The sequence below is a fragment of the Chelonia mydas genome, chromosome 11 (assembly GCF_015237465.2).
Source record: "Chelonia mydas isolate rCheMyd1 chromosome 11, rCheMyd1.pri.v2, whole genome shotgun sequence".
Lineage (NCBI taxonomy): Eukaryota > Metazoa > Chordata > Testudines > Cheloniidae > Chelonia > Chelonia mydas.
The window spans coordinates 28967801-28991818 of NC_051251.2; the positions used below are offsets into that span (position 1 = coordinate 28967801).

At 39.8% G+C, this 24018-nt stretch overlaps 1 protein-coding gene across 3 annotated transcripts in view; it reads left to right on the forward strand.

Moving 5' to 3' along the window:
* Positions 1–24018, forward strand: part of GALNT13 (polypeptide N-acetylgalactosaminyltransferase 13) — a 331481-nt gene that overhangs the window by 123269 nt on the left and 184194 nt on the right. For all 3 annotated transcript variants that reach the window (XM_037912743.2, XM_043525194.1, XM_037912744.2), the window contains one exon: positions 2569–2737. In XM_037912743.2, the coding sequence (XP_037768671.1) occupies positions 2569–2737 (169 nt within the window). The remainder of the gene's footprint in view (positions 1–2568; positions 2738–24018) is intronic.

Here is a 24018-nt window from a genome sequence, read left to right on the forward strand (position 1 = left end):
TACCGAATATATGTTATAACAAGCATTTATCTACACTAGTTTGTGATGACTTGCATAACTCATTTGTGGCTTTGCCAATCATGGGTAATGCAACCATCCCAAACTCATTCTGATGATATTTTTATAGCAGATCACACTCTCATGTATTCCATTTCTCTCTTGGTAGACTTCTCTCTATATCAGGGAATGAGGTAAGGTGGAGGGATTTTTGAAGATTTTGTTTTTATTGATTTGTGTCAGATTTTAAATGGCATGATATAAATGCTGTTTTTTATGCTCATTTACCTACATGTAGTTGTTAGCAGACACTGCTGTGTTGATGCTTCCTAGTTCCATTTTTATTACCTTCATATTTTTTTTCAAGCCAAGTATGGATGGAATTGAACAGGAAACTGAGGACCAATATTGTATGATAAATTTCTGCAATTAAATGTAGAAAACTGGGTTGTTGCATGTGTTGGATTTTTTTCAGGATCAGAAGCTAATTGGTTAGTACAGTTCTCCTTCAAAAAGCTTTATTGAGTTCATTGTGGTCGATTGGTTTTGTAGGACTGTTCTGTCACACAATTAATAGAGTTAAGAAAGAGTACTTTTTTTCTATTATTATGGTTTAAATATTTCATATGGGAGTGAGGTTCTCACAGATAATTTTCAGGTTAATGCTGTCAGTGGACAAGCTAATAGATCAAGCTGCCCAATTTGGATTCAATAAGTGGGACATCCTTTAGGATATCCCATTAAGCAGCCTATTTCATAGGAATGCTATGGAGACATGCCTGGGGTGAAATCCTGATCCCATGAGAGTCTCTTGGGAGTCGTGCTATTGACTTCACTAGGGCTAGGATTTTACCCCTGGCAAGTGAGACCTGGCTCCTGCCCCTGCCAGAGGTGACATCAGTGCTTCAGAGGAGAGTTCCTCTTCCTTTGCTTTTGGTACAGTTTCCTGAGATCCAGCTTTTTTGGGGTTGTTGATCAAAGCGGCTTCTTGTTTGTTTTTCCCCTCCATCCCCCAGCAAGCTGGACAACTGTACTCCTTGTGCACCCCACCTCCGCTAAAAAGTGAGGTCAATCTCAGGTTTAGGAAACCTGAATAAAGATATGGCTTGGTTTCAGACTTTAAATAGTAACTGAAGCTTTTGTTAAAAATATTTTGTTGTTTCTTTTATTCTAGGAAATGGGTTCTGTGGTTGTGTGACAATGTCTGGGCAAATTATGTCACACTAATATCCCTGGGTATTTTCTGATTAACTTTAAGAACTTCCTTCACCAAACCTTCAAAACAAACTAAATGGCCCACCTTGATTATCACTACAAAAGGTTTTCTCCCCCACCCCCGCCCTCCTGCTGGTAATAGCTCATCTTAAGTGATCAGTCTCCTTACAGTGTGTATGATAACACCCATTTTTTCATGTTCTGTGTGTATATAAATCTCCTCACTGTATTTTCCACTGAATGCATCCGATGAAGTGAGCTGTAGCTCACGAAAGCTTATGCTCAAATAAATTGGTTAGTCTCTAAGGTGCCACTAGTACTCCTTTTCTTTTAATCCAATCCTGCAGTCAAATGCCTGTGCAGGTTTGATTGTAGGATCAGGGCCACAGTGGCAATGTTTTCATTTGATTATCCACGTCGTCGTTGTCATCATCAGATAAATCTTGACACTGAAGAACTAGCAATTTTATTATGCTGATTGTTTTTAAAAGAATGCTCTTGTTTTATGGATTGATTTAACATGCAAATAATTAGTAATATAAAAACTTAGTTTTCTTGAAGATTTATTTTTTTATTTAAATACACATTGAAGGTACATAGTGAAATTGATTGTACTTATTACATTGTTTTTCAGGAGGATGTTCCTTGCCACTCTTTTGTCTTGTATAATATGATGATGTAATTACATCTCAAGTTCAATATACTTTTTATTTTGATACTGAGAAACTTAGAAAATAATAAGACATAGGTTAAAATGTGCTGTATGTAAAAATACCTCTCATCAAGTATATAAAAATATGTAAAACATATATTCTAAGACTGTACCAATATTGTAGCATAATTCACATTGGGATAATGTATGTTTACAATCTTCTCGCTCTGGGATTAGTTTCTTTAGGGCTAGAATATTTAGTAGCATGTGCGCAGCAGTCAAGGGTGAATTTTAAAAGGTTAGGGTTTGGATTCAATTTTCATAACCATCAGATAATTTGGATGCTTATATAAATCTCATGGACATCTCTTGTGTCTGCAAAATTTCACTGGGAATATGATACTGTGACACAATCATATATAGATATAATGAGAATAACAATTCATTACTGTTATATGTGGTCACTTCAGAAACTAGAAGTGGGTGGAAAAATGTATTTGAAAATTCTAAACTTTTTCTTAAAAAAAAAAAGTTTAGAATTTAAGTTCAGGTCCAGATATGGGTGAAATCTCAGGCTGGAGTGCAGACATTTTATTTTTCTCTAAATTACCCCATGTTGATAGATGACATAAGTCTCCTATTAGTGCAGAATGAAATCAACACACAAATATTAAAAGTGGGTATTTTGTTATCTTGTGTTACAGCTGTTATTTCAAGAAACCAAGAAGGACCTGGAGAGATGGGAAAGGCTGTGCTCATTCCCAAAGATGAACAGGAGAAAATGAAAGAGCTGTTTAAAATTAACCAGTTTAACCTTATGGCCAGTGACTTGATTGCACTTAACAGAAGTTTGCCAGATGTAAGATTAGAAGGGTGAGTTTGCAATGCTCTGTGTACTTTTCAACACATATGGCTCAAAAATCATACTATGGGCCACATTTTACCAGTAGATATTTGCCCAGGATTCCTAATTGATTTCAGGGCATGATAGGGCTCAATATTTGATTGTTTAATACTTGATTATTTTCAGTAGTTGGTTGAAGAAGCTGTTTGAAAACATAATGATTTATCTTCTATATTCCCTGTACTTACAAAATTCTTGTCAATGGCAGTAGGGATGTGTGTGTGTGTAGGGGGTGTACTGAGGAGAATTAGACCTCAATCACGTTTTCTAAAGCTGCCTTTTATTTGTATTTTTTTTAAATTGCTATCAGCGGACAACTGTGGCATGCACTGAGCAATTTATACAGCACTCAGTTACCAGCTATAGTACCTGAGGGGAAAAACAGTATCTCTAATAATTCTGCTTGAAACATATTTGGGTAAAGATTTAACATATGTATACATAATCAGAACCTTACTTTAAAAAAAAAAAGGTAGTAAGAACTATTTCCACAGGCTAGAAAGATGTCCTGAGAAGTCCGTGACAACACGTATTCTCCAATACCATCTCTAGAGTCTTCTACAAACTTTTATGTATTAAAAAATGTTAGTATTCCACACAGTGTAGTTTATGAAGTACTGTACAATGTCAGGTTGCATCAATCCCTTCATATCATGGCATATGACATAGTTATCTAGTGTGTGTCACATCACTGGGATCATAGTTACTTTTTTTCCCAAGGGGTACTTCTGAATATGTTATGAAAGTGTTTGTATTTACTATCTGAAAATTCATAGTAATTATGCATATAGATAGCTCCTAGCACTGAAGCACTAATGGTGGAAAAGTAAACTATCCTGAGACTGCATGCTGGCTTACATCATAAGGTCTTTGTAAAGTCCTGACTGCTTTGATTACTGAGATTTTATGTTACAAAAAACTTGTCTTAGATTTCCCATCATTACAAAATTATCTTGAGGAATTTTCTGTAATGTGCTGGCTTTTTGGGTGTCAATAAGTGTATTGCCCTCAAGTTGTAAATCCATGTAGCGGCTTTGAGGTCTACGCGTGTCAGTACCGCAACTCTCCTTCAGTTCAGGAGGCCTATTTTTAACAGAGTCAAAGGACAAGTGTGCCATCCATTGTGCTCTGCGTGTATGTATGCATGAACATGTGATTTATATAATAATTGTCAGTGTCTGCAGTGTATGTTGTGCTAAGTTGTTGTGCCAAATAAAATTCCCCATTCATTGCTGAATGTAATGCTTCACTTAAAGGTAGAAAAAACTCCATTTGGTACCTGGCCAACTATGGCAATGGTGTATATAGGAGAGGATAGGAATAAGAATTTCCTCTTGTCCCCCCAACATGTGTATGTCCATATGTCCAGGAAATAATGGAGTTACTGCAGCATAAGCAAGGCCCTTCATTTTCAGTTTTTACCAATTTTTCGTGAAACATTTCCAGGTTTGACAAAACCTTTTATTCAATCACTCAACTACATGAAAAATTGGATTAAGAAAATCTAACACATGATGTTAGGCAGGTGTGATGTTAGATTAATTTTTTATCTGTTAAAGTAAGACAGTGTCATGGAAGATGTATGCACATGTGCATAGATATGGACCTTGGTGCTTGAGTCCTAAAATTAGAACTGCTGGAGCTCCCTGAACCCAGCTCCCTGCTCCAGAAGGAGAGATGGCAGCCTAGTAACTTGGGAATCCTAAGTAACAGAGTTGCCATCTCTCCTTCTGGAACAGGCCTAGAAGTGGAAGAGGTAGAGAAGGCAGCATGAGGAGACTATGCCCTTCCCTCCTCTACCTCTTCCACTTCTGAGGCCACTCTTCTCTATTTGTTGCTTTATTTCCCTCTTCTTGTCCCCGATATTTACCCAGAAAACTGAAGCACTGATTTTTTTTCCCATTTTAAATTTTTTTTTATAATAAACACCATCTATAAATTCCTGGGAAATTTTAAACAAAATAAAAACCAAAAATGAAGGGCCTTGAAGCATAAAGCTAATGTAATGGAGTGGAAAATCAGTCCCCTAATTTCTTAACTTCAGTTTTTGGATATATATAAAAAAGATACTATTTTTAAAAAGGTTTCAGAGTAGCAGCTGTGTTAATCTGTATTAGCAAAAAGAAAAGGAGTCCTTGTGGCACCTTAGAGACTAACAAATTTATTTGAGCATAAGCGAATGCATCCGATGAAATGAGCTGTAGCTCACGAAAGCTTATGCTCAAATAAATTTGTTAGTCTCTAAGGTGCCACAAGTCCTCCTTTTATTTTTTAAAAAAAGGCTCAGTCCTTCTAAGGAGGCTTTCAATTGAAATTACATGCATGAAGGATTGACGTTTGGAACAAATCAAGTTTTACAGATGTCGGTATCCATTTAAGGATACTTGTAGATTGCGGTCTGTAAATTTAAAATCTGGGAAGGCCCCTGGGCTTTGTAACCTCACACCTAAGTTACCGAAGACAGGTGAGAGTATTGTTGTTCCACGACTGCGCAGGTTCTTCCAGACCATCTGGCTCACTAATATAATTTTTCACTGGAAGAAGGGTGGTGTTCTGCCTCTTGTTAGAAAAACGCAATAAGGCTGGATGTAATAGTCACTATAATGGTTTTATGCTGTTGTCGGTCCCAGGGAAAGAGTTAATGTCTTGAATCAGTTCTGAACTTTGTGGCAAAGGCACGAAACTTGGTCATTTCTCTATTGACTAAATCTTTAACATGAGACAGCTTTTTGAGAAGATGCTTGAATTCAATAAACCATGTGCAGCACTTTATTAATAAACTTCAATCAGACTTTGATTCAGTGCATCAGGTGAGCCTGTAGGATTTGATGACATGACTGCATCCCTGGGAAGATAACGTTATTAATAGAGTTCTATAATGAAATAGAAAGCTGTGTTTTGAGATAATGGTAGATATATAGCATGGTTTCCTATTTCCATGGGAATTTGAGGCTACATACTCATAGAATCATAGAATATCAGAGTTGGAAGGGACCTCTGGAGGTCATCTAGTCCAACCCCTGCCCAGAGCAGGACCAATCCCCAACTAAATCATCCCAGCCAGGGCTTTGTCAAGCCTGACCTTAAAAACTTCTAAGGAAGGGGATTCCACCACCTCCCTAGATAACGCATTCCAGTGTTTCACCACCCTCCTAGTGAGAAAGTTTTTCCTAATATCCAACCTAAATCGCCCCCACTGCAACTTGAGACCATTACTCCTTGTCCTGTCATCTGCTATCACTGATTATAGTCTAGATCCATCCTCTTTGGATCCACCTTTCAGGTAGTTAAAAGCAGCTATCAAATCCCGCCTCATTCTTCTCTTCTGAAGACTAAACAATACCAGTTTCCTCAGCCTCTCCTCATAGGTCATGTGTTCCAGACCCCTAATCATTTTTGTTGCCCTCCGCTGGACTCTTTCCAATTTTTCCACATCCTTCTTGTAGTGTGGGGCCCAAAACTGGACACACTACTCCAGATGAGGCCTCACCAATGTCGAATAGAGGGGAACGATCACGTCCCTCGATCTGCTGGCAATGCCCCTATTTATACATCCCAAAATGCCATTGGCCTTCTTGGCAACAAGGGCACACTGCTGACTCATATCCAGCTTCTCGTCCACTGTCACCCCTAGGTCCTTCTCTGCAGAACTGCTCCCGAGCCATTCGGTCCCTAGTTTGTAGCAGTGCATTGGATTCTTCCATCCTAAGTGCAGGACTCTGCACTTGTCCTTGTTGAACCTCATCAGATTTCTTTTGGCCCAATCCTCCAATTTGTCTAGGTCCCTCTGTATGCTATCCCTACCGTCAAGCGTATCTACCACTCCTCCCAGTTTAGTGTCATCTGCAAACTTGCTGAGGGTGCAATCCACACCATTCTCCAGATCATTTATGAAGATATTGAACAAAACCAGCCCCAGGACCGACCCCTGGGGCATTCCACTTGATACCGGCTGCCAACTAGACATGGAGCCATTGATCACTACCCGTTGAGCCCGACAATCTAGCCAGCTTTCTATCCACCTTATAGTCCATTCATCCAGCCCATACTTCTTTAACTTACTGGCAAGAATACTGTGGGAGACCGTGTCCTTGCTAAAGTCAAGGAATAACACGTCCACTGCTTTCCCTTCATCCACAGAACCAGTTACTCATCATAGAAGGCAATTAGATTAGTCAGACATGACTTTCCCTTGGTGAATCCATGCTGACTGTTTCTGATCACTTTCCTCTCCTCTAAGTGCTTCAGAATTGATTCCTTGAGGAGCTGCTCCATGATTTTTCCAGGGACTGAGGTGAGGCTGACTGGCCTGTAGTTCCCAGGATCCTCCTTCTTCCCTTTTTTAAAGATTGGCACTACATCAGCCTTTTTCCAGTCTTCTGGGACTGCCCCCGATCGCCATGAGTTTTCAAAGATAATGGCCAATGGCTCTGCAATCACATCCACCAATTCCTTTAGCACTCTCGGATACAACGCATCCGGCCCCATGGACTTGTGCACGTCCAGCTTTTCTAAATAGTCCCAAACCACTTCTTTCTTCACAGAGGGTTGGCCACCTCCTCCCCATGCTGTGCTGCCCAGTGCAGTAGTCTGGGAGCTGACCTTGTTCGTGAAGACAGAGGCAAAAAAAGCATTGAGTACATTAGCTTTTTCCACATCCTCTGTCACTAGGTTGCCTCCCTCATTCAGTAAGGGGCTCACACTTTCCTTGGCTTTCTTCTTGTTGCCAACATACCTGAAGAAAACCTTCTTGTTACTCTTAACATCTCTCGCTAGCTGCAACTCCAGGTGTGATTTAGCCTTCCTGATTTCACTCCTACATGCCCGAGCAATATTTTTATACTCATCCCTGGTCATTTGTCCAATCTTCCACTTCTTGTAAGCCTCTTTTTTGTGTTTAAGATCAGCAAGGATTTCACTGTTAAGCCAAGCTGGTCGCCTCCCATATTTACTGTTCTTTCTATACATTGGGATGGTTTGTCCCTGTAGCCACAATAAGGATTCTTTAAAATACAGCCAGCTCTCCTGGACTCCTTTCCCCCTCATGTTATTCTCCCAGGGGATCCTGCCCATCAGTTCCCGGAGGGAGTCAAAGTCTGCTTTTCTGAAGTCCAGGGTCTGTATTCTGCTGCTTTCCTTTCTTCCTTGTGTCAGGATCCTGAACTCGACCATCTCACGGTCACTGCCTCCCAGGTTCCCATCCACTTTTGCTTCCCCTACTAATTCTTCCTGGTTTGTGAGCAGCAGGTCAAGAAGAGCTCTGCCCCTAGTTGATTCCTCCAGCACTTGCACTAGGAAATTGTCCCCTATGCTTTCCAAAAACTTCCTGGATTGTCTGTGCCCCGCTGTATTGCTCTCCCAGCAGATATCAGGATGATAGAAGTCGCCCATGAGAACCAGGGCGTGCGATCTAGTAGCTTCTGCGAGTTGCCTGAAGAAAGCCTCGTCCACCTCATCCCCCTCGTCTGGTGGTCTATAGCAGACTCCCACCACGACATCACCCTTGTTGCTCACGCTTCTAAACTTAATCCAGAGACTCTCAGGTTTTTCTGCAGTTTCATACTTGAGCTCTGAGCAGTCATACTGCTCCCTTACATACAGTGCAACTCCCCCAACTTTTCTGGCCTCCCTGTCCTTCCTGAACAGTTTATACCCATCCATGACAGTACTCCAGTCATGTGAGTTATCCCACCAAGTCTCTGTTATTCCAATCACATCATAATTCCTTGACTTTGCCAGGATCTCCAGTTCTCCCTGCTTGTTTCCCAGGCTTTGTGCATTTGTATATAGGCACTCGAGATAAGCCGCTGATCGCCCCTCATTCTCAGTATGAGGCAGGAGTCCTCCCCTCTCACACGCTCCTGCTTGTGCTTCCTCCCGGTATCCCGCTTCCCCACCTACCTGAGGGTTTTGGTCTCCTTCCCCCGGTGAACCTAGTTTAAAGGCCTCCTCACTAGGTTAGCCAGCCTGCTCGCGAAGATGCTCTTCCCTCTCTTTGTTAGGTGGAGCCCATCTCTGCCTAGCACTCCTCCTTCTTGGAACACCATCCTATGGTCAAAGAATCCAAAGCCTTCTCTCCGACACCACGTGCGTAGCCATTCATTGACTTCCACGATTCGACGATCCCTACCCCGGCCTTTTCCTTCCACGGGGAGGATGGACGAGAACACCACTTGCGCCTCATACTCCTTTATCCTCCTTCCCAGAGCCATTAGTCTGCAATGATCCGCTCAAGGTCATTCTTGGCAGTATCATTGGTGCCCATGTGGAAAAGCAGGAAGGGATAACGGTCCGAGGGCGTGATGAGTCTCGGCAGTCTCTCCGTCACATCGCGAATCTTAGCCGCTGGCAAGCAGCAGGCTTCTCTGTTTTCCCGGGCAGGGAGGCAGATAGATGACTCAGTCCCCCTGAGGAGAGAGTCCCCGGCCACCTCCACCCGCCTCCTTCTCTTGGGAGTGGTGGTCGTGGAACCCCCAACCTTAGGACAGTGCATCTCATGCCTTTCAACTGGCGGAGTCTCCTTCTGCTCCCTTCCCCCAGACGTATCATCTGGGCCACTCCCCGCAATGATACCTGTGGAGAGAACATGAAAACGGTTACTTACCTGTATCTGCGTTGCTGGAACATGGACGTTCCCCCTTCTTCTTCTGGAGGTCACATGTTGCCAAATTTCTTCACTGGCCTCCTGTCCCGGCTGTGCAGCCTGCTCTGAATCTTCAGGCCCTTGTGCCCGTAGATCCTATCACAATCTTTGTTCAATATTTGATATTGATTGGCTGATGGATAGGCTAGAGAAGGCAGCTGTCAGTGGTGTTGAGCTGAACACCATTTTGCTTTGATACCTTGAACACCTTGATGACATTTGTCTTGTTGGATCAATCTTGTGAATCACTCTAGTTGATAGCTGATCTGGTAGGGCAAGAACCAGTACACTTTGGTTTGGTTATCAGACAGAAGTAAGTTCCTGAAGGACCCTTTGACAATAGATTACAACCAGCTCAGTATTAACCTGACCAGATGGCATACTGATCAGATGGCAAATGTCAAATACTTTGGCTGTGTTGCAGACAGTGCTGGAGTGCTTGAAAGTTGTAGAAGCTCATATAGTAGCAGCCAAATTCCAGACCATTTAGTGATCTCTGTGGAGATGTCACAGCATAAAGCTTACGACAAAGCTGTGGATCGACAGAACCCTGGTTATACCAACTTTATTGTATGACAGTGAAACATGGGAGCAGAGAAAGGCTGAAGAATGGTGGATTGGTGTTTTTGCTTCTTGTTGGCTTCATCAGCTGCTCCATATTAAGTGGCAGGACAAGATCAGCAATGAAGCTTTCCATAGTGAAACCCAGTGAGTGCCTGCATCAACACTGGTTCACTTTGTACAGGCATATTAGGATGGAAGACCTATTCCATATTCACCATCAACACTGGTTCACTTGGTACAGGCATATTAGGATGGAAGACCTATTACAAAGCATGGTTACCAAGGACTGCTACTACACAGTCAGCAATCACATGATTGCCCAAAGCTTTGATGGTGTGATCGGTTCACCAGTGACAGACATAGACTGAACTGCCAGCCAGTCTTACGGACCTAGCTAGAGATCAGTCTGGGTGGTGCTTGATTTGCATGAAGGTCCAACCATTTTTGGATGTGCGACTAGGATGATTAGTTTTGTGTATTTGTTTTTGTTTGGGGGGGGCGGGGAGGGAGGAGAAATCTTATTTTGGTCACTTAAAACATATGGAAATATGGTGCTGGCTGACCGTTATCTTCCCCCTTTTAATTCTCTACTTCTCATCCATTCTGTATTTTGCCACCTAGATACTCTGATAATGGCACACATATCAATGTAATAAATTGCTAAATTTGTTCTCTCAGATGACTCCCACTGTGGATCCCACTTTTACCTTAGATTTGCTGGACCTTCCATCCCTATACAGACACTTTCTGATAGGATACTCTTTAGCTCTCCCTTCCTTGACAGGGAGTCTTTTTTTTTTTTCTTTTTTAAAATGATCAGATTCTGTGTAGTTAAAAATCCATGTGCATTCCTGATCTCACACACTTATTTGCGTATTCGTATAAAATGCTTTTCTTTTTTAAGAAACCTGCTAAAAGAGCAACTGAAAGAGTAAATTAAACATTTAAGTGTTAAATAAATGTGTTATGTATTCCATATGCTTTTGTTTTGATGTGGGAATTATAGGGTATCAGTCACCACATGAAGGCTACTATCTGAACAGATAAGGAAGGACAAGAAAGCTTGTCTAAGTAGTTCATCTACCTTCATCATTCTGCAAGAGTGTCAACAGCTGGCATATGAACAGGATCATTTCAGTTATGTTACTGTATTTTCCCTAATTCCTCAGTGTTCCCTTAGAACAATATTCATTAGTCAAACTGATTGGCTGGTACTTATTACTAATAATTTAGTGCCTGATTCTGCAAATGCTCAGACACATGAGTAATGTGAGTACTCACGAGTTGATTTACTCGTGTGAGTATCTTCAGGATTGATTACTAGATTATTTAGGAAAAGTGTGAGGCAAACTGAATTAAATTATGAAAATATCAATTTTAAATTTTCTCATTTAAGAAAAATCATGTTCCTAGAATATCATGACCTACACTTAACTCTCAATTATTTTAGTTTACAACACATTTTTTCAGATAAATGAAAACAATTAAATATACACACATTGTCAAGATGTCTAAATCTCCAATTGTGCATGCTTTTAAAATTGAATCTTCACTTAGCATAAATTGTCCTGCTTATATATATTGGGTTTAAACATTAATCTCCCCAGCTCTGAGTGAAATTTAAAATAAAACAAGCAACGCCCCCATGTCCCACAACACACACACACACACACACACACACACACACACACACACACTGCTATTAGGGTAAATCTCATGCATAAACCATGCATGTATGCACCTCCTTGAACTGTAGTCATTTGAAAGACAGCACTAGGTAACCGTTATGACAAAGTTGTATCAATATTTTTTTCCCTACAAGGCAATATTTCTGGTGATTGTGTGGTAATTTTTGGCAAACCTTAATTTACCTTGTACAGTGATGGTTGCAGTAATTGTATGAACATGCAGATGAGCTTTTATAGTGAAATTAGACCTAGGATAGTGGATTTTTTTCATTGCTCAGAGCTGAAAAGATCTATTTATGAAAACCAAGGACCTGGTTCTCCACTACAGTGGTGGTGGTTTGCATGACATTGTTCGTGGGTTGTTGTTTTGTTTTTGGTGTACAGCCAGCATAGCTGGCTATTTAGGAAGGTAGAGTTGGTGTAGCAGTTCCTATACCACCACTCAGCCTAGATTTGGTTTAGGGAGCACACTATATGAAAGAGGCCATGGCCAGAATGGTCTACCCTCCACTTCTCCCTCACTGCTCCCTGTATCATGGAGCTTTGGCAGCTGGCAAAACTTGAGTTTACAAGAGTGATAAGTTTGTGTGTGTGCATCCTAAAGGAAAGTTTCTACTGCCCAAATTGCCATTCCTCCCATCCTTGTATCTAGGGTAGAGTTACTGAGTTGTGTGCGACAGTGAACTGATTTATTCTGAACACCTGCAAACAAGATGGGCCAACAGAAGAAACCTGGTACAAAACGTGCTGTTAATTCTCATATAATAACCTGATTCTTCATTTATGATATAGTTTATTGCAAAAAGCATCAGCTTTTTGACTTTTGGCCTGTAGAGAAATGGAAATATAAAGAAGGCAACATGTAGGGTGGCCAAGTTGTTGTTGTTTTTGCTTTTTTTTCCTGGTCATTTATCGTATTTGTTCAGTTCCTCAGTAGGCTCTGTTCCTGTTGTGGTCTAAGCTGTAGTAAAGTGAGGCATATGCTGTTGCTGCAGGGTTCAATATTTTTGTCAGAGAAAGGCTGCTGGTCCATCTCTCTGTGATACCTCTATACAAAGTAGAACAGTTTCAACAGGAGAGACTGAGAGAAACTCACCCCAAAATAGCAAATAGCCTGGTGGTCAGGGCACTCACCTGGCATGTAGAACGCTGGGCCTCAGGTCTCTGCTCCACATCTGGCAAAGTGGGGAGTTGAACCTAGGTGAGTGCTCTAACTACTAGGCTGTTAGGTATAAGGGGTAGGGTGGGAGGGCAGTGGCACCTCCTCTTTTGAGACAGGACTAACAGCTTAGATGCATATCTCCAGGAGAGAGTTCATAGCTGTGAATCTTGAGCAGAGGGAAGCAACTCCCTCTGGCCCAGGGTTAGGTGCATAACTCCCTTTTCTGGGGGGAGGGGAGGACTCTGGGGGTTTAAGTCGTATCCTCTTCTTGCCATTTCCTACTGCTAGCTCCCTGCTCAGCTTGCTGGCTCCTGTGAATCCCTTTCTTAGAAGTCTAACACTCCCTAGCCATGGGTAGGAAACCTGGGTGTCTAACTCAGTGCTGGTTTCAGAGTAGCAGCCGTATTAGTCTGTATTCGCAAAAAGAAAAGGAGTACTTGTGGCACCTTAGTCTAACTAAGGTAACTCAGGGCTGTGGATTCCAGTGGGTGGCAAGGCACCTAAACATTAGGTGTTTGCAATACTGAGTCTGAATCCCCTTTGTGGATTCACCTCTGTGTGTCTTGTACATTCTGCAAAAGAGTGTTTCAAGTGAAAACAGCACATATCCTTTGAATTTCTATCCTGAATTGTCATCTTCAGAATTTTTCTCTCTTCCAAGTCTGATTTGGCACACATACTAGTATGACATTTTGAAAATTACACTAATTCACCATAGAAAATCATGGTTTTCATTTTCTTTCTAAGAATTGTCTCAAGCAGTTTAAAAATCTTAATCTCTCTTTATTGATAAGACTCTGACAATAGACTGTGAAGAGTATTCTATATGCTGTATATTCCATTAGAGTTGGATTTTTCTCATCTTTTTAGGTTCATGTGAATTTGTTTCTCATCACAAAAATTCACATGAGAACAAAATGGTGAGGCTTTTATTTTTCTGCTCTGGAAACGCTTTCGTTTGAAGCAGCTAAGTGTAATCTCAGATGGTATTGTGTATTACTTTCTTTATATCCTTCATTAAAAACCACAACAGTTGAGCATTGTCTGAAATAAAAATATTCCAGGTCATATTAAGGTATTATGAATATGTACTATCATCTGAAATTTCAGAGCTTGAAAACTTTAATAGTCTGTGGTCAAACTGACTGTTTTGTTGGCTGACCTTAACATTCGCTACATTCGCTTTAACACAGCCTCTGAATATTATTTTTTTATCAGAACTTCTCATGAAAGAACGATATATAATAACCAATACATTTTTCTGAGCCATATGGTGAACGAATGTTCCATCTCACTTTGATGTTTCTGAAAACTGCAAGAAGAATTGCTATTGAGTTGATAGAAAGCTAGTCACAATGTTAACTATGGAAACTCTCTCTTACAAATCCAATTTTGACTTGACCTTTTAACTTCTCCATAACAAAACTAATCTATCTGAATTTTTTTATATAGGCTTCTCAGCCAGAGGGGACATTCTTTAAGAATTCTTAGTGATCACTGGACAAACATTGTGAAGGAATCAGAGGCCTATCATTTTTTGCAAGTGATATTTGTAGCTGTTTTTGGAACATAGTATCTCAAAAATTCTTGGTTAAGAAATTCCATTTTTGATTTATTTTGCTTTACTTGGCAACGATTTCTTTAATAAAAAAAAAAACAAAAACCTACAATATTCTGACTTTTTTTCCCTTTAAACTACCAAAGCTCTTCTAAAGATTTTATTTTCATCCTTAATGATTGTATATCTACAACCCTAATTCTAGCTGATCTAAGTATTTTCTCTGGAATTTTTTTTTGCCTTGACTTGGTTATCACAAATCTAGGTGCTCCTTAGGTGTTTGCAACCAATTAACAGGAATTTCCAGTTAAAATACTCAGCTGTTCCAATATTGCTCATCGTGATGCAAAAATCACATGTTTGGGTTCGGGTTTTGTTTGAATACATTGAATGGCAGCTTGAAAGCCTGCCCCTTGCTTCTGACATTTATAAATAGAAGAGGTAAGAGAGAGCTTCCAATTTGATTTCAAAGACCAGGAAGGAGGATTTTAAGTAGTGGACACTTTATATTCTCAATCTGTGAGAATCTTTTTTATTCCATTTTTCTTTTTTATTTTATTCTGTGAGGTCTTTTTTATTTTGTGTGTGTGTGTGTGTGTGATGGAAATCTTTGAAAGAGCACTTGCTATCTGAACCAACCTATTTATTACATTGACTGCATATCTAATCAGCTACTTGGGGAGGCGGATGGTTTTTTGGCACATTATTCCATAGCTCACTTGATATTCATTATTATTTATTACTTACTTGAAAATGGATTTCACAGCATTGTTTATAGGAATTTGCTGCTTAATTGATTGTACAGTTCACTTACTCACAGGGATTAGCCATTTAGTAAGGTGCATTACAGTTTTTAACATAAAGATCCCAATTATAGATACCATAAATAATTGAAAGTGACCAGTGGTTTCTAAAATTTACTTAAAATTACTTTATGTGCATATTTCTGTTTTTGTTATAGCTTAGAATTATTTACAAATAAACATAATGTCTGTTCATGGAACTACTTTTCCTTCTTGTGAAATATATTCACACTCCTTGTAGGGTGTGTGTGTGTGTGGTAGGTAGTATTCAAAAAGTATCTGTTTACCACTACTTTTGGAGAGGGGCTGGTGGGGGAGAAGAGAGGATTTGGTTTTGGGTGCTTTTGTCTTTATCATCTACATCATTGTACTGGGCTATGTTCCTTCCCTGTACCCTTCCCCCCACCCCATGGTTTACATTGGCTTTTGACAGTGAAAACCTGGGTGCATGGTCCCAAGGGAGGAAAGCATTCACTGTGGGTAGTGGCAGCAGCAGTCAGTGACTGCAAGCTCCATTCTGCTGGGAAGGCTGTAGTGTTACATGGTAGCATGAAAATGCTTTCAGTACCTCAATACATGTTCGGGAGGAAAAGTGTTGATGAAACCTATAGGTTAGATGGCTGTTTGTCTAGGAAGGGAACACTTGGCAGGAGAACCTTCACACAACTTAACGCTTGGATAAATTGTTTTATGCAGTGGTGGTCATATATCCACTTCATTTGCCTTTTACCATCAATTGTTGTTTCATTCCTAGTTTTTGAGACATGCTGGATCAACCTCTCCAGAATTCCTTTATTTTGAAAGTTGCTTCAAGTTGTAAGATTAAAAGCTACCCCATTAGTTTATTTTTGAGCATACAAGATATGCAGAGAAAAAATACAGACTACTCAGTTCTTCTCATTTACCTGTCTCAAACGGGTATAATCTTTTGAAGAAGAAAATGGATTTGAAAGCCTAGAGAGATTAAATTAATTAGTTCTGCTAGAAAGTGTTGTTAAATGAAAGTTTGAAAATGTACCTACCTTGTGAACACACAAAAGCAAAACAAACAAACAACACAATCCATCACCTTGGAAGACTGCCAGTGGGGAGAGAAAAAATATAAACAGATACCCTGACTGAGATCAAAGCGAGTTCCCAACACATAAATTAGCTAATGACTGTTAAGTCAGGAAAAAAGATAAGAGTGATGACAAATGGAACAATTAAAATCTGCAGCTTTTTCCTTTTGTCTCTCTTGATCTAGTTGCTGTTATCCCAATACAGAAATAAATGCTTGATTCCATTGTCACTTTCATCAGTATTATACCCATATGAATGTATTGTTTCCAGGTTATTTCTGGATTAGACTGGTGCATGTGAGAGCAGAATCATGCCCTAAGTTTGAGAGAACATGCCTAAATTCAAAGAAACGTAATGAAGTTATTTAAAAAAAATAAGTCCCTGTCTGGTGCTAGCTCTGGGGAAAAAAATAAGTAAGGGAGTGGCTCAGGCTACATACTTCCATGTTTTGGAGGCCTCTGGCAGATTTTGGGGAAATATGCCTGGATGAGGAAAATTCCACATTAACCCCATTTGCTATGCCATTTGACAGCTACTGTATTTTCCTGGTAACCATTATGCCCTAGAAATGTCCAAAGTAAGTTATTTATTATTTGTTCTGAGATAGCAATTAAGATCCCCAGTCATAGACTTGGACCCCATTGTGCTAGGCACTGTACATACACAACAACAACAAAAACTTTCCCAAAGAGTTTGTAATCGAAGTATAGGACAAGAGACTACAGGTGAATACAGACAGAGGGACAGATGTGGAGTACAATGAGACCATAGTGGTCAGTAGAGCTGGTCAAAATTTGGGACTTCCATTTCATGGGAAATTTTAACATTTTGAAGTTTGTCAGATTTTGGAAATTTCCTGCAAAAATGGAAATTGCTTAAATGTTTCTATTTTGGAAACACCAACATATGATGTTCTTGAAAGTATATCTGCTTCTGGGGACTCAGCTGCTGATTGAAATGGATGTGATTCTTGTAATGTTCACTTGGTCATCAGTGATCACTTTCACCCCTGCTATTTAGTGGTGAGCAGCAGTGAAACTGATAAGAATTGTCAATTTCAATTAGCTACCACAGGCTTCCACCCTCTACAGCTCCCAGGCAGCCTTCCTATGGCCCCCCAGGGCTTCCAGATGCCGGAGCTAGCTGGCTCCCCTGGCTGCCTGCCTCCTACAGGCCATGGAGATGCCTGCCACAAGCATTGAGCAGCCTGGAGAGCCAGTAGGCCCAAGAGCTTAGAAGCCTTGGAGTCCCCAGCCCTGGGGCAGTCTGCATGGTGAGGCTGTCCCAGAGCTGTGGACCCCAGTTGCCTTCTGGGCAAGGTGGTGAGAAACCAGGCAGCTGTCAGGAAACCTGTGGTTTGCTGGAAGATTGTGAACCCAATAGGTTTCTGCAAAACATTTCAGGTTTGACAAATTTTGCATTTTCTGACACAAATTTATGACCAGTTCTATTGGCCGGTATGATAAGCAGCTTACCAGCTGCCGAACCTTTTTGTCAATTTTTTTTGTAGACCTCCAGGTAATGGAGAGTTTTAAGGAATTTTAAGTTAGCAGCAATGTTAGAGAGAACATGTACTACTGCTTCTATTGATCACGTAGTCTGGGGTAAAACTAGAAAGAAACATGACATGCTAAAAAGAGTTCTGATTACGTCAAGGAGAGATGGTTTGAAATATTGCAGGTAAGGTACTTTGAAAATATATTTACCCGAAAAGGCATCTAACTATGTAACACTAAAGCAGAGTTAATTGTGAAAAAGCCAGTACCTCAGAATAAATAGGTTTCAGAGTAGCAGCCGTGTTAGTCTGTATTCGCAAAAAGAAAAGGAGTACTTTCAGCATCCAATGAAGTGAGCTGTAGCTCATGAAAGCTTATGCTCAAATAAATTGTTTAGTCTCTAAGGTGCCACAAGTACTCCTTTTCTTTTTTCAGAATAAATAGGCATTACACAGATGCCTAGAAATAGTCCTCTAGTTCTCCAGATTCCTGCCCAAATATACACAATACCATTCCATATAGAGAGAGATTCTGCTGGCCCCTTACCCAGGTGTGCAGTGGAAGTAGAAGGAGTAAATAGCTTCCTTCTGCACCTCTTTAGAAGGCTTGCGTAAGGGCCAGGCAAAAATCCAGTCCTTACACTTAAGAGGAGTTCAAGGATTGCTCTCTTCTTTTCCCCTAAACAGTAATAGAACCATGGCTCTAGCCTCATCAGGGATGTCTCTCAGTTCAGGGCAACTGCACTTGTATTCCTACTCTTTTATACCTCAAAAGCACCCTAGGCTCATGGCTCCTCAGTCACACCCTCTCGGGCAGAGACCTGCATCTCTTCCCCTTCCCAGATATTTTCCGTGCTGACAGTTCCCGTTAGCACTGTGATAGTCCTGGCAAGCAGACCATCTACACAGGCCAGCGTCTGCACTTTGCTTTCTCTCCATAGTCTACGGATAACTCTACTCACCAGCAGGTACCAAAGAGCTCTTTATAAGCAAGTACATCTATTCTTAGGCTGGAAGCATGACAGAGAACACAATAAAAGATTTATGTGCGTGTTAAAAAGCTTACCAGAGATCACCCCAACTTCAGCCTCAGGCCCTGCTCGACGTCATTCTTTCAGAACACACAACTGTGTTTTCCCCTGGTTACAAGTTCACAACTGTCTCAGATTCAGAACCAGAACAACCATGGACAATTCAGGCTTTTCTTTATCCAGCTTGAGTCTTTTGATATTGGCTTCTTGTAACAGCTGGTCAGCAGGCACTGTCCCACTTTTCAGGGCATAGCGTCAAAACGCTGGGTTTCTGCATAACCAGAGGTGGGAAATTTGAATTCACCACCACTTAGGTATAACCCAGGAAAACCATTTAACACTCTTTGTTCCAAAAATCTATTTTTGTCTGGCACATTGTTCAGTATAGATCTTTGAACAACCAGGTGTCTAATTTGTCACATTTCCCCACTGGAGAGGTTACATACAATCCCAGTCCACAATAATACATAAATCATTCATTTAGTACTTAAACTTAATTCAATAAGGTCTCCCAATTATATTCTAGGAAATGCTATATCTGACAGTGTCAACCAGCAAAGCTAGTTGGCCAGGCAGGGGAGCATGCTGTATGTCATGAAGGAGTAGGGCAGTGTTCATGCTCCCCACGCACACTGAGGAGGCTGCTATCCAAGCACTGAAGGAGGGAGTTGCAACAGTGTTCAGAATACCTGGGCAGGGACACAGAACCTTAACCCTGTTCTCTATTCTTGAAACTATAAAGCCTCTCTTTCTGCAATTCCCATTCTAAACTTCTTAAGAGTTTCTTTAGTTCCCTTTGGAGCTGTCCCAGTTTTGCTGTGTTTGTCTAAAATCTTCTAAATTCCAGACTCTCCCTCAGTTGCAGGACATAGATGTTCATAAGCTTTGAATGGAAAAGAAAGGATCCAGAACTACTTGTTCAACCTCTTCTGCTGAATGGTCTTTTTAAGTTCTGTCCCTTTCTGTTCCTCTAACACATTCCTGTAGTGTAGGTGCATAACCTCATCCTCACACTGCACAAAACATTCTCACTAATTACTTTATAATTTGTTTAAAAATTTGCGTAACCTGACAGCAAAATAATTTAAGCCCAAATAACTTAATCATATATCTGTTTTAGTAGCAACTACAAAACCTTAATCAGTGTTCATTACAGCAATGCAAAACTGCTCTATAGCTTATTCTAGACATGACAGCTTTGGAATCTTGATACCAATATGCCTAAGAACTCAGTTACAGGAAATTATTTTAGTCATGGAAGGAGACCTGAACATACTAGCAATATAAATAATTTCCTACCTAATTGCATAAATCTGTAATATTAAGTGTTTCACTAACTAACTCTTTGTAGAATTGGTTCTAAAATTAAAAAATAAATTACTATCCTATCTACTCTCAAGCTATTCAGTGTAAGAAAATCTCTAGTCTGTATGCAGCCTTCTAGAACTATTGGAGCTTGTCTTTATAGATTTATACTGAAATGCCTCCCTAGAGCCAGATTCAATACAGATTGGCAGATTTTACATTGCAGTAGGCTACTACTGGGAAGCAGAAAAGACTGTTTTTGAAATTGTCTTTAACATAATATGCAATGAATTCTTTGTATTTCTCATTAGAATTGAAGAATTTTCTTTTTATATAAAAATAATATTATTTATGGCTCAAGTGAGGGACTATGGGTCATTATGCAACATCTTACATCTGCCATAGCTATGAAACTTAAGATTTCAGATTCAAGCATTATCAGCTGAGCACCAAGGTGGGTGAGGACAAGAAAACATGAATGTGCATCAGGAGTATTTGTGTATGGCTAATATAATTTGAGGTTGCTTCAGTCACCAGCGTCAATAAAAATAATAATTCAAAGTTCTATATTTGCGGCTGTATCAATAAGCTCTTGGGGAAGGGAAACCATCTCTTTGTTCTGTGTTTGTACAGCACCTAGCACAATGGGGTCCTGGTACATAAGAACCACTCCTAGGAGCCATGGTAATACAAATAAGTAATATGGTTTTACCCCGTGCTGTGAGGGAAGGGTTTTCATCCTGAAGTTGGAGAGTGCAATGGCACTCTGTGATATTTAGTAGTGACAATTTTGTGGAAAGTGTACATGATAGCTTCACTTCCAAATATTGATATACTGGTATGTTTTAATTTGAGCCATGTGGGTATCCAAATAAAAAGCATACATTACATGAAGGAGTTAGACATTGCTTGGCTTTTGAGATATTTGATTCGTTCAAATGACTCTCTTTTAGGGTGAAGAGGTCCACTTTTGAAAATGCCCTTTGTTCAGAGAATCCCTAAATAATTAAATGGCCTAAAAGTGCAAAAATATGTCCAGAGCTGATTGAAACTCAGAATTTCTATTTCATCTGAAATTTTGATATTTCAAATCCCCCTTCCCCCAAAATAGGAATTCTGAAAATTTTAATTTGGAAAAAATCTGAAATGTTTCAGAATTTATCGCCCCTTTATTTTTATATTTTAAAAAATTGCTTACATTGTTTCATGACATGTAAGTAGAAGTAGTGGATAATATGTCATGTCAGGTCAGGTCATACTCTGTCATACTACTACTGACATATCAAATTTGACATATCAAAATATTTTATTGTATTTTTGAAATCATTAAAGGTAGTTGCTTCTTAGTACTGATGAAAAACTCTGATTTTGTCATTGTTCAATATGTCTCTTGTTTGTATTTGAATTAAAACAGTTTGACATTTCAGCACTTTCATCCAGAAAAGATCAGTGCTCAGTATTAATTAGAGGAGCAGCTATTTTCAGTATCCTAGGATTTAGAAAAAATGAGTCCTGTCTAACACAAGGATATTGAATACAGCGTCTCCTCTAATTGTTATTATGTAATAACATGTCATATTATGCACTACTAGTACTGACACCCCACAAAATAAAGGTAATATAAAAATAATGTTAAAAAATTTCAAACCAAAAATACTTTTTAAAACAAAATTTTGGAATAATTCTGAAACAAACATTTTTGCTGTCTGGAATCCTTTCAGAGGAAATTTAATGAAAACTGGTATGATCTTTCAAAAATAATCAGTTTCATGGATATGGCTGTTTCCAATAGAAAATGTGCGATGAAAATGTTCCAAGCCACTCAGCAGCATCGATGCCACCGTATGGCTTTATTAGTGAGATCCTAAATGGGATCACTCTGTGAGGCATAAAGAACTCCTCTCCTTAATGAAGTTCAAAAAAGAAAAGTTCTCAAGTGCAATTTTGTTGGATTTGTTACACTATTTCTGGTTACTTTTCCACAATCCTTGTTGGTTTGTGTTTTTATTTTTCTCTGTTAGTTTATTTCTTTATTTAAATATATTATGAAGTCTTGAGAAGGTTGATGTATGCGGGGAAGATGGGAGGAAATGAGTTAATTGGAGGAGGGACTAGGAAGAAGAAGGTGGGACCCTGAAAGGAAACAGGAAGAGGGAGCAAGGAAGAGAAGGAAATGAAGGATTGAGGGCAAGGAGAGCGAGGTAGGCAATGGGACTGCAAAGCAGAGGGGAAGGGAGGAGTTTGGGGAAGTAATCAACCATGACTCCACTGACAACAAAAAACATGACTTTTAGTTGGTTTTTGTAAAAAGTCATGGTTTTGGTTGCTCTGGCCAACCTAATAGTGAGACAGACCCTCCGTGATTTTTTTTTTTTTAATACAAATTTGGCTCTTTGTATGTCAAATGGTACAGACTTGCTGGTTTTTTAAATGTTTTTTTTTAACTATTAGCTACATATTGTTAAATGGCATTGATAATTTTTGTGTAAAATAACGGATATTTGACTTTGCTTATTTTTCCCATGACAAACAACTTTTTCATTAACATGTTGTATGGCAAACTCTTCTTCCTTTTTTTAACTTAAATCATGACTCTTGCAATTTTGCCTCCACAGCCAAGGCAAAGAATCTTGCCTCCCCAACATCTTCCTAGCTCCATCATAGCCTGAAACTGATTAACATCAAAGCACCTTAAAATGCATCGCCCCCAGCTCCAAGACAATTTGAAGGTCGTGGGGAGAATAGTAAAGGTGGCTAAGTGTTCAAGGTGGAGGAGGATTTTGAATTTTTGCTTGGCTAACTGGTGCTTGGTTACCTTTTTTAATAGTTTTACTGTTCTTCTTAACTTAAAAATATCTGTCAAGGGTACCTGCCACATAAGCACCCTTTTAGTTTTCCTATAAATCTAAACAAAGAACAGAAATAGTGACATAAGACATTTATAAAACTCCTGAGGATGCACAGATTTCACCTAAAATATGCATTTATTTAGAATCATAAACGTACCTTGTTTACTATTTTCCATGAATGCAATATTTTGGGGTTCCTCTTTGTTGTGTGCTGTTTCAGGTGTAAAGCTCCCACACATACACAGTAGACGGATACATTGGTGGTAGATTTGCTTGCAGCAGCATCTTCCTTGTGAACTGACAGTGGCTCGATTTTTCTGATTTAATAGTGCAAGGCTATTCAAGCATGAAATTGCCTCCTTCATGTAGAGCAATCCCCTTTTGCCTGGCAAGTCAAGGCTCAGAAACTTGATATTTACTGTGATTACAGTTGTTGACCCCAAACAATTGTTGCTACTAACAAAGTTAAGCTTTTTTACATGGCCCGAGAGAGAAATGTTAGAATAACTCACCAAATTCTGTTCAGAGGTGAAAAGAGCATGCAATTACATTCAGCAACATGAAACTAACTTATCCGTTTCCTTGCTTAAAAAACTATTCTTTAATGGTAACATTACATTGTTTTATGCTATTCGAAAAATGAATAGACAATGAAAAGCTCAAGAACAGGAGTATGAGACACTACTCTTGCAGACCATGGCACAAATATTGATCACAGAAATGTAGGACTGGAAATGATGTTGAGAGGTCATCAAGTCCAGCCCCCTGCGCTGAAGCAGGACCAAGTGAACCCACACCATCCCTGATAGGTGTTTCTCCAACCTGCTCTTAAAAGCCTCCAGTGATGAGAGTTTGCTCCTGAAGGTAACTGAATGCTAAGCGTGGAGAGCCAAAGTGCAAGTGATTCGCAGTCCAACTTTTTATCAGCAACTGCGGAGAGGGGCTTCTGCATAGTATAGAGAAATGTACTAGACATAATGAACTGAAATGAACTGGTGATTAGGTTGGAGCAGCACCTATCTTTGAGTGGGTACCACCTATCTTTGAGTGGGTGCAACGTTAGACAATGATCAGGAAGCACTCGATCACT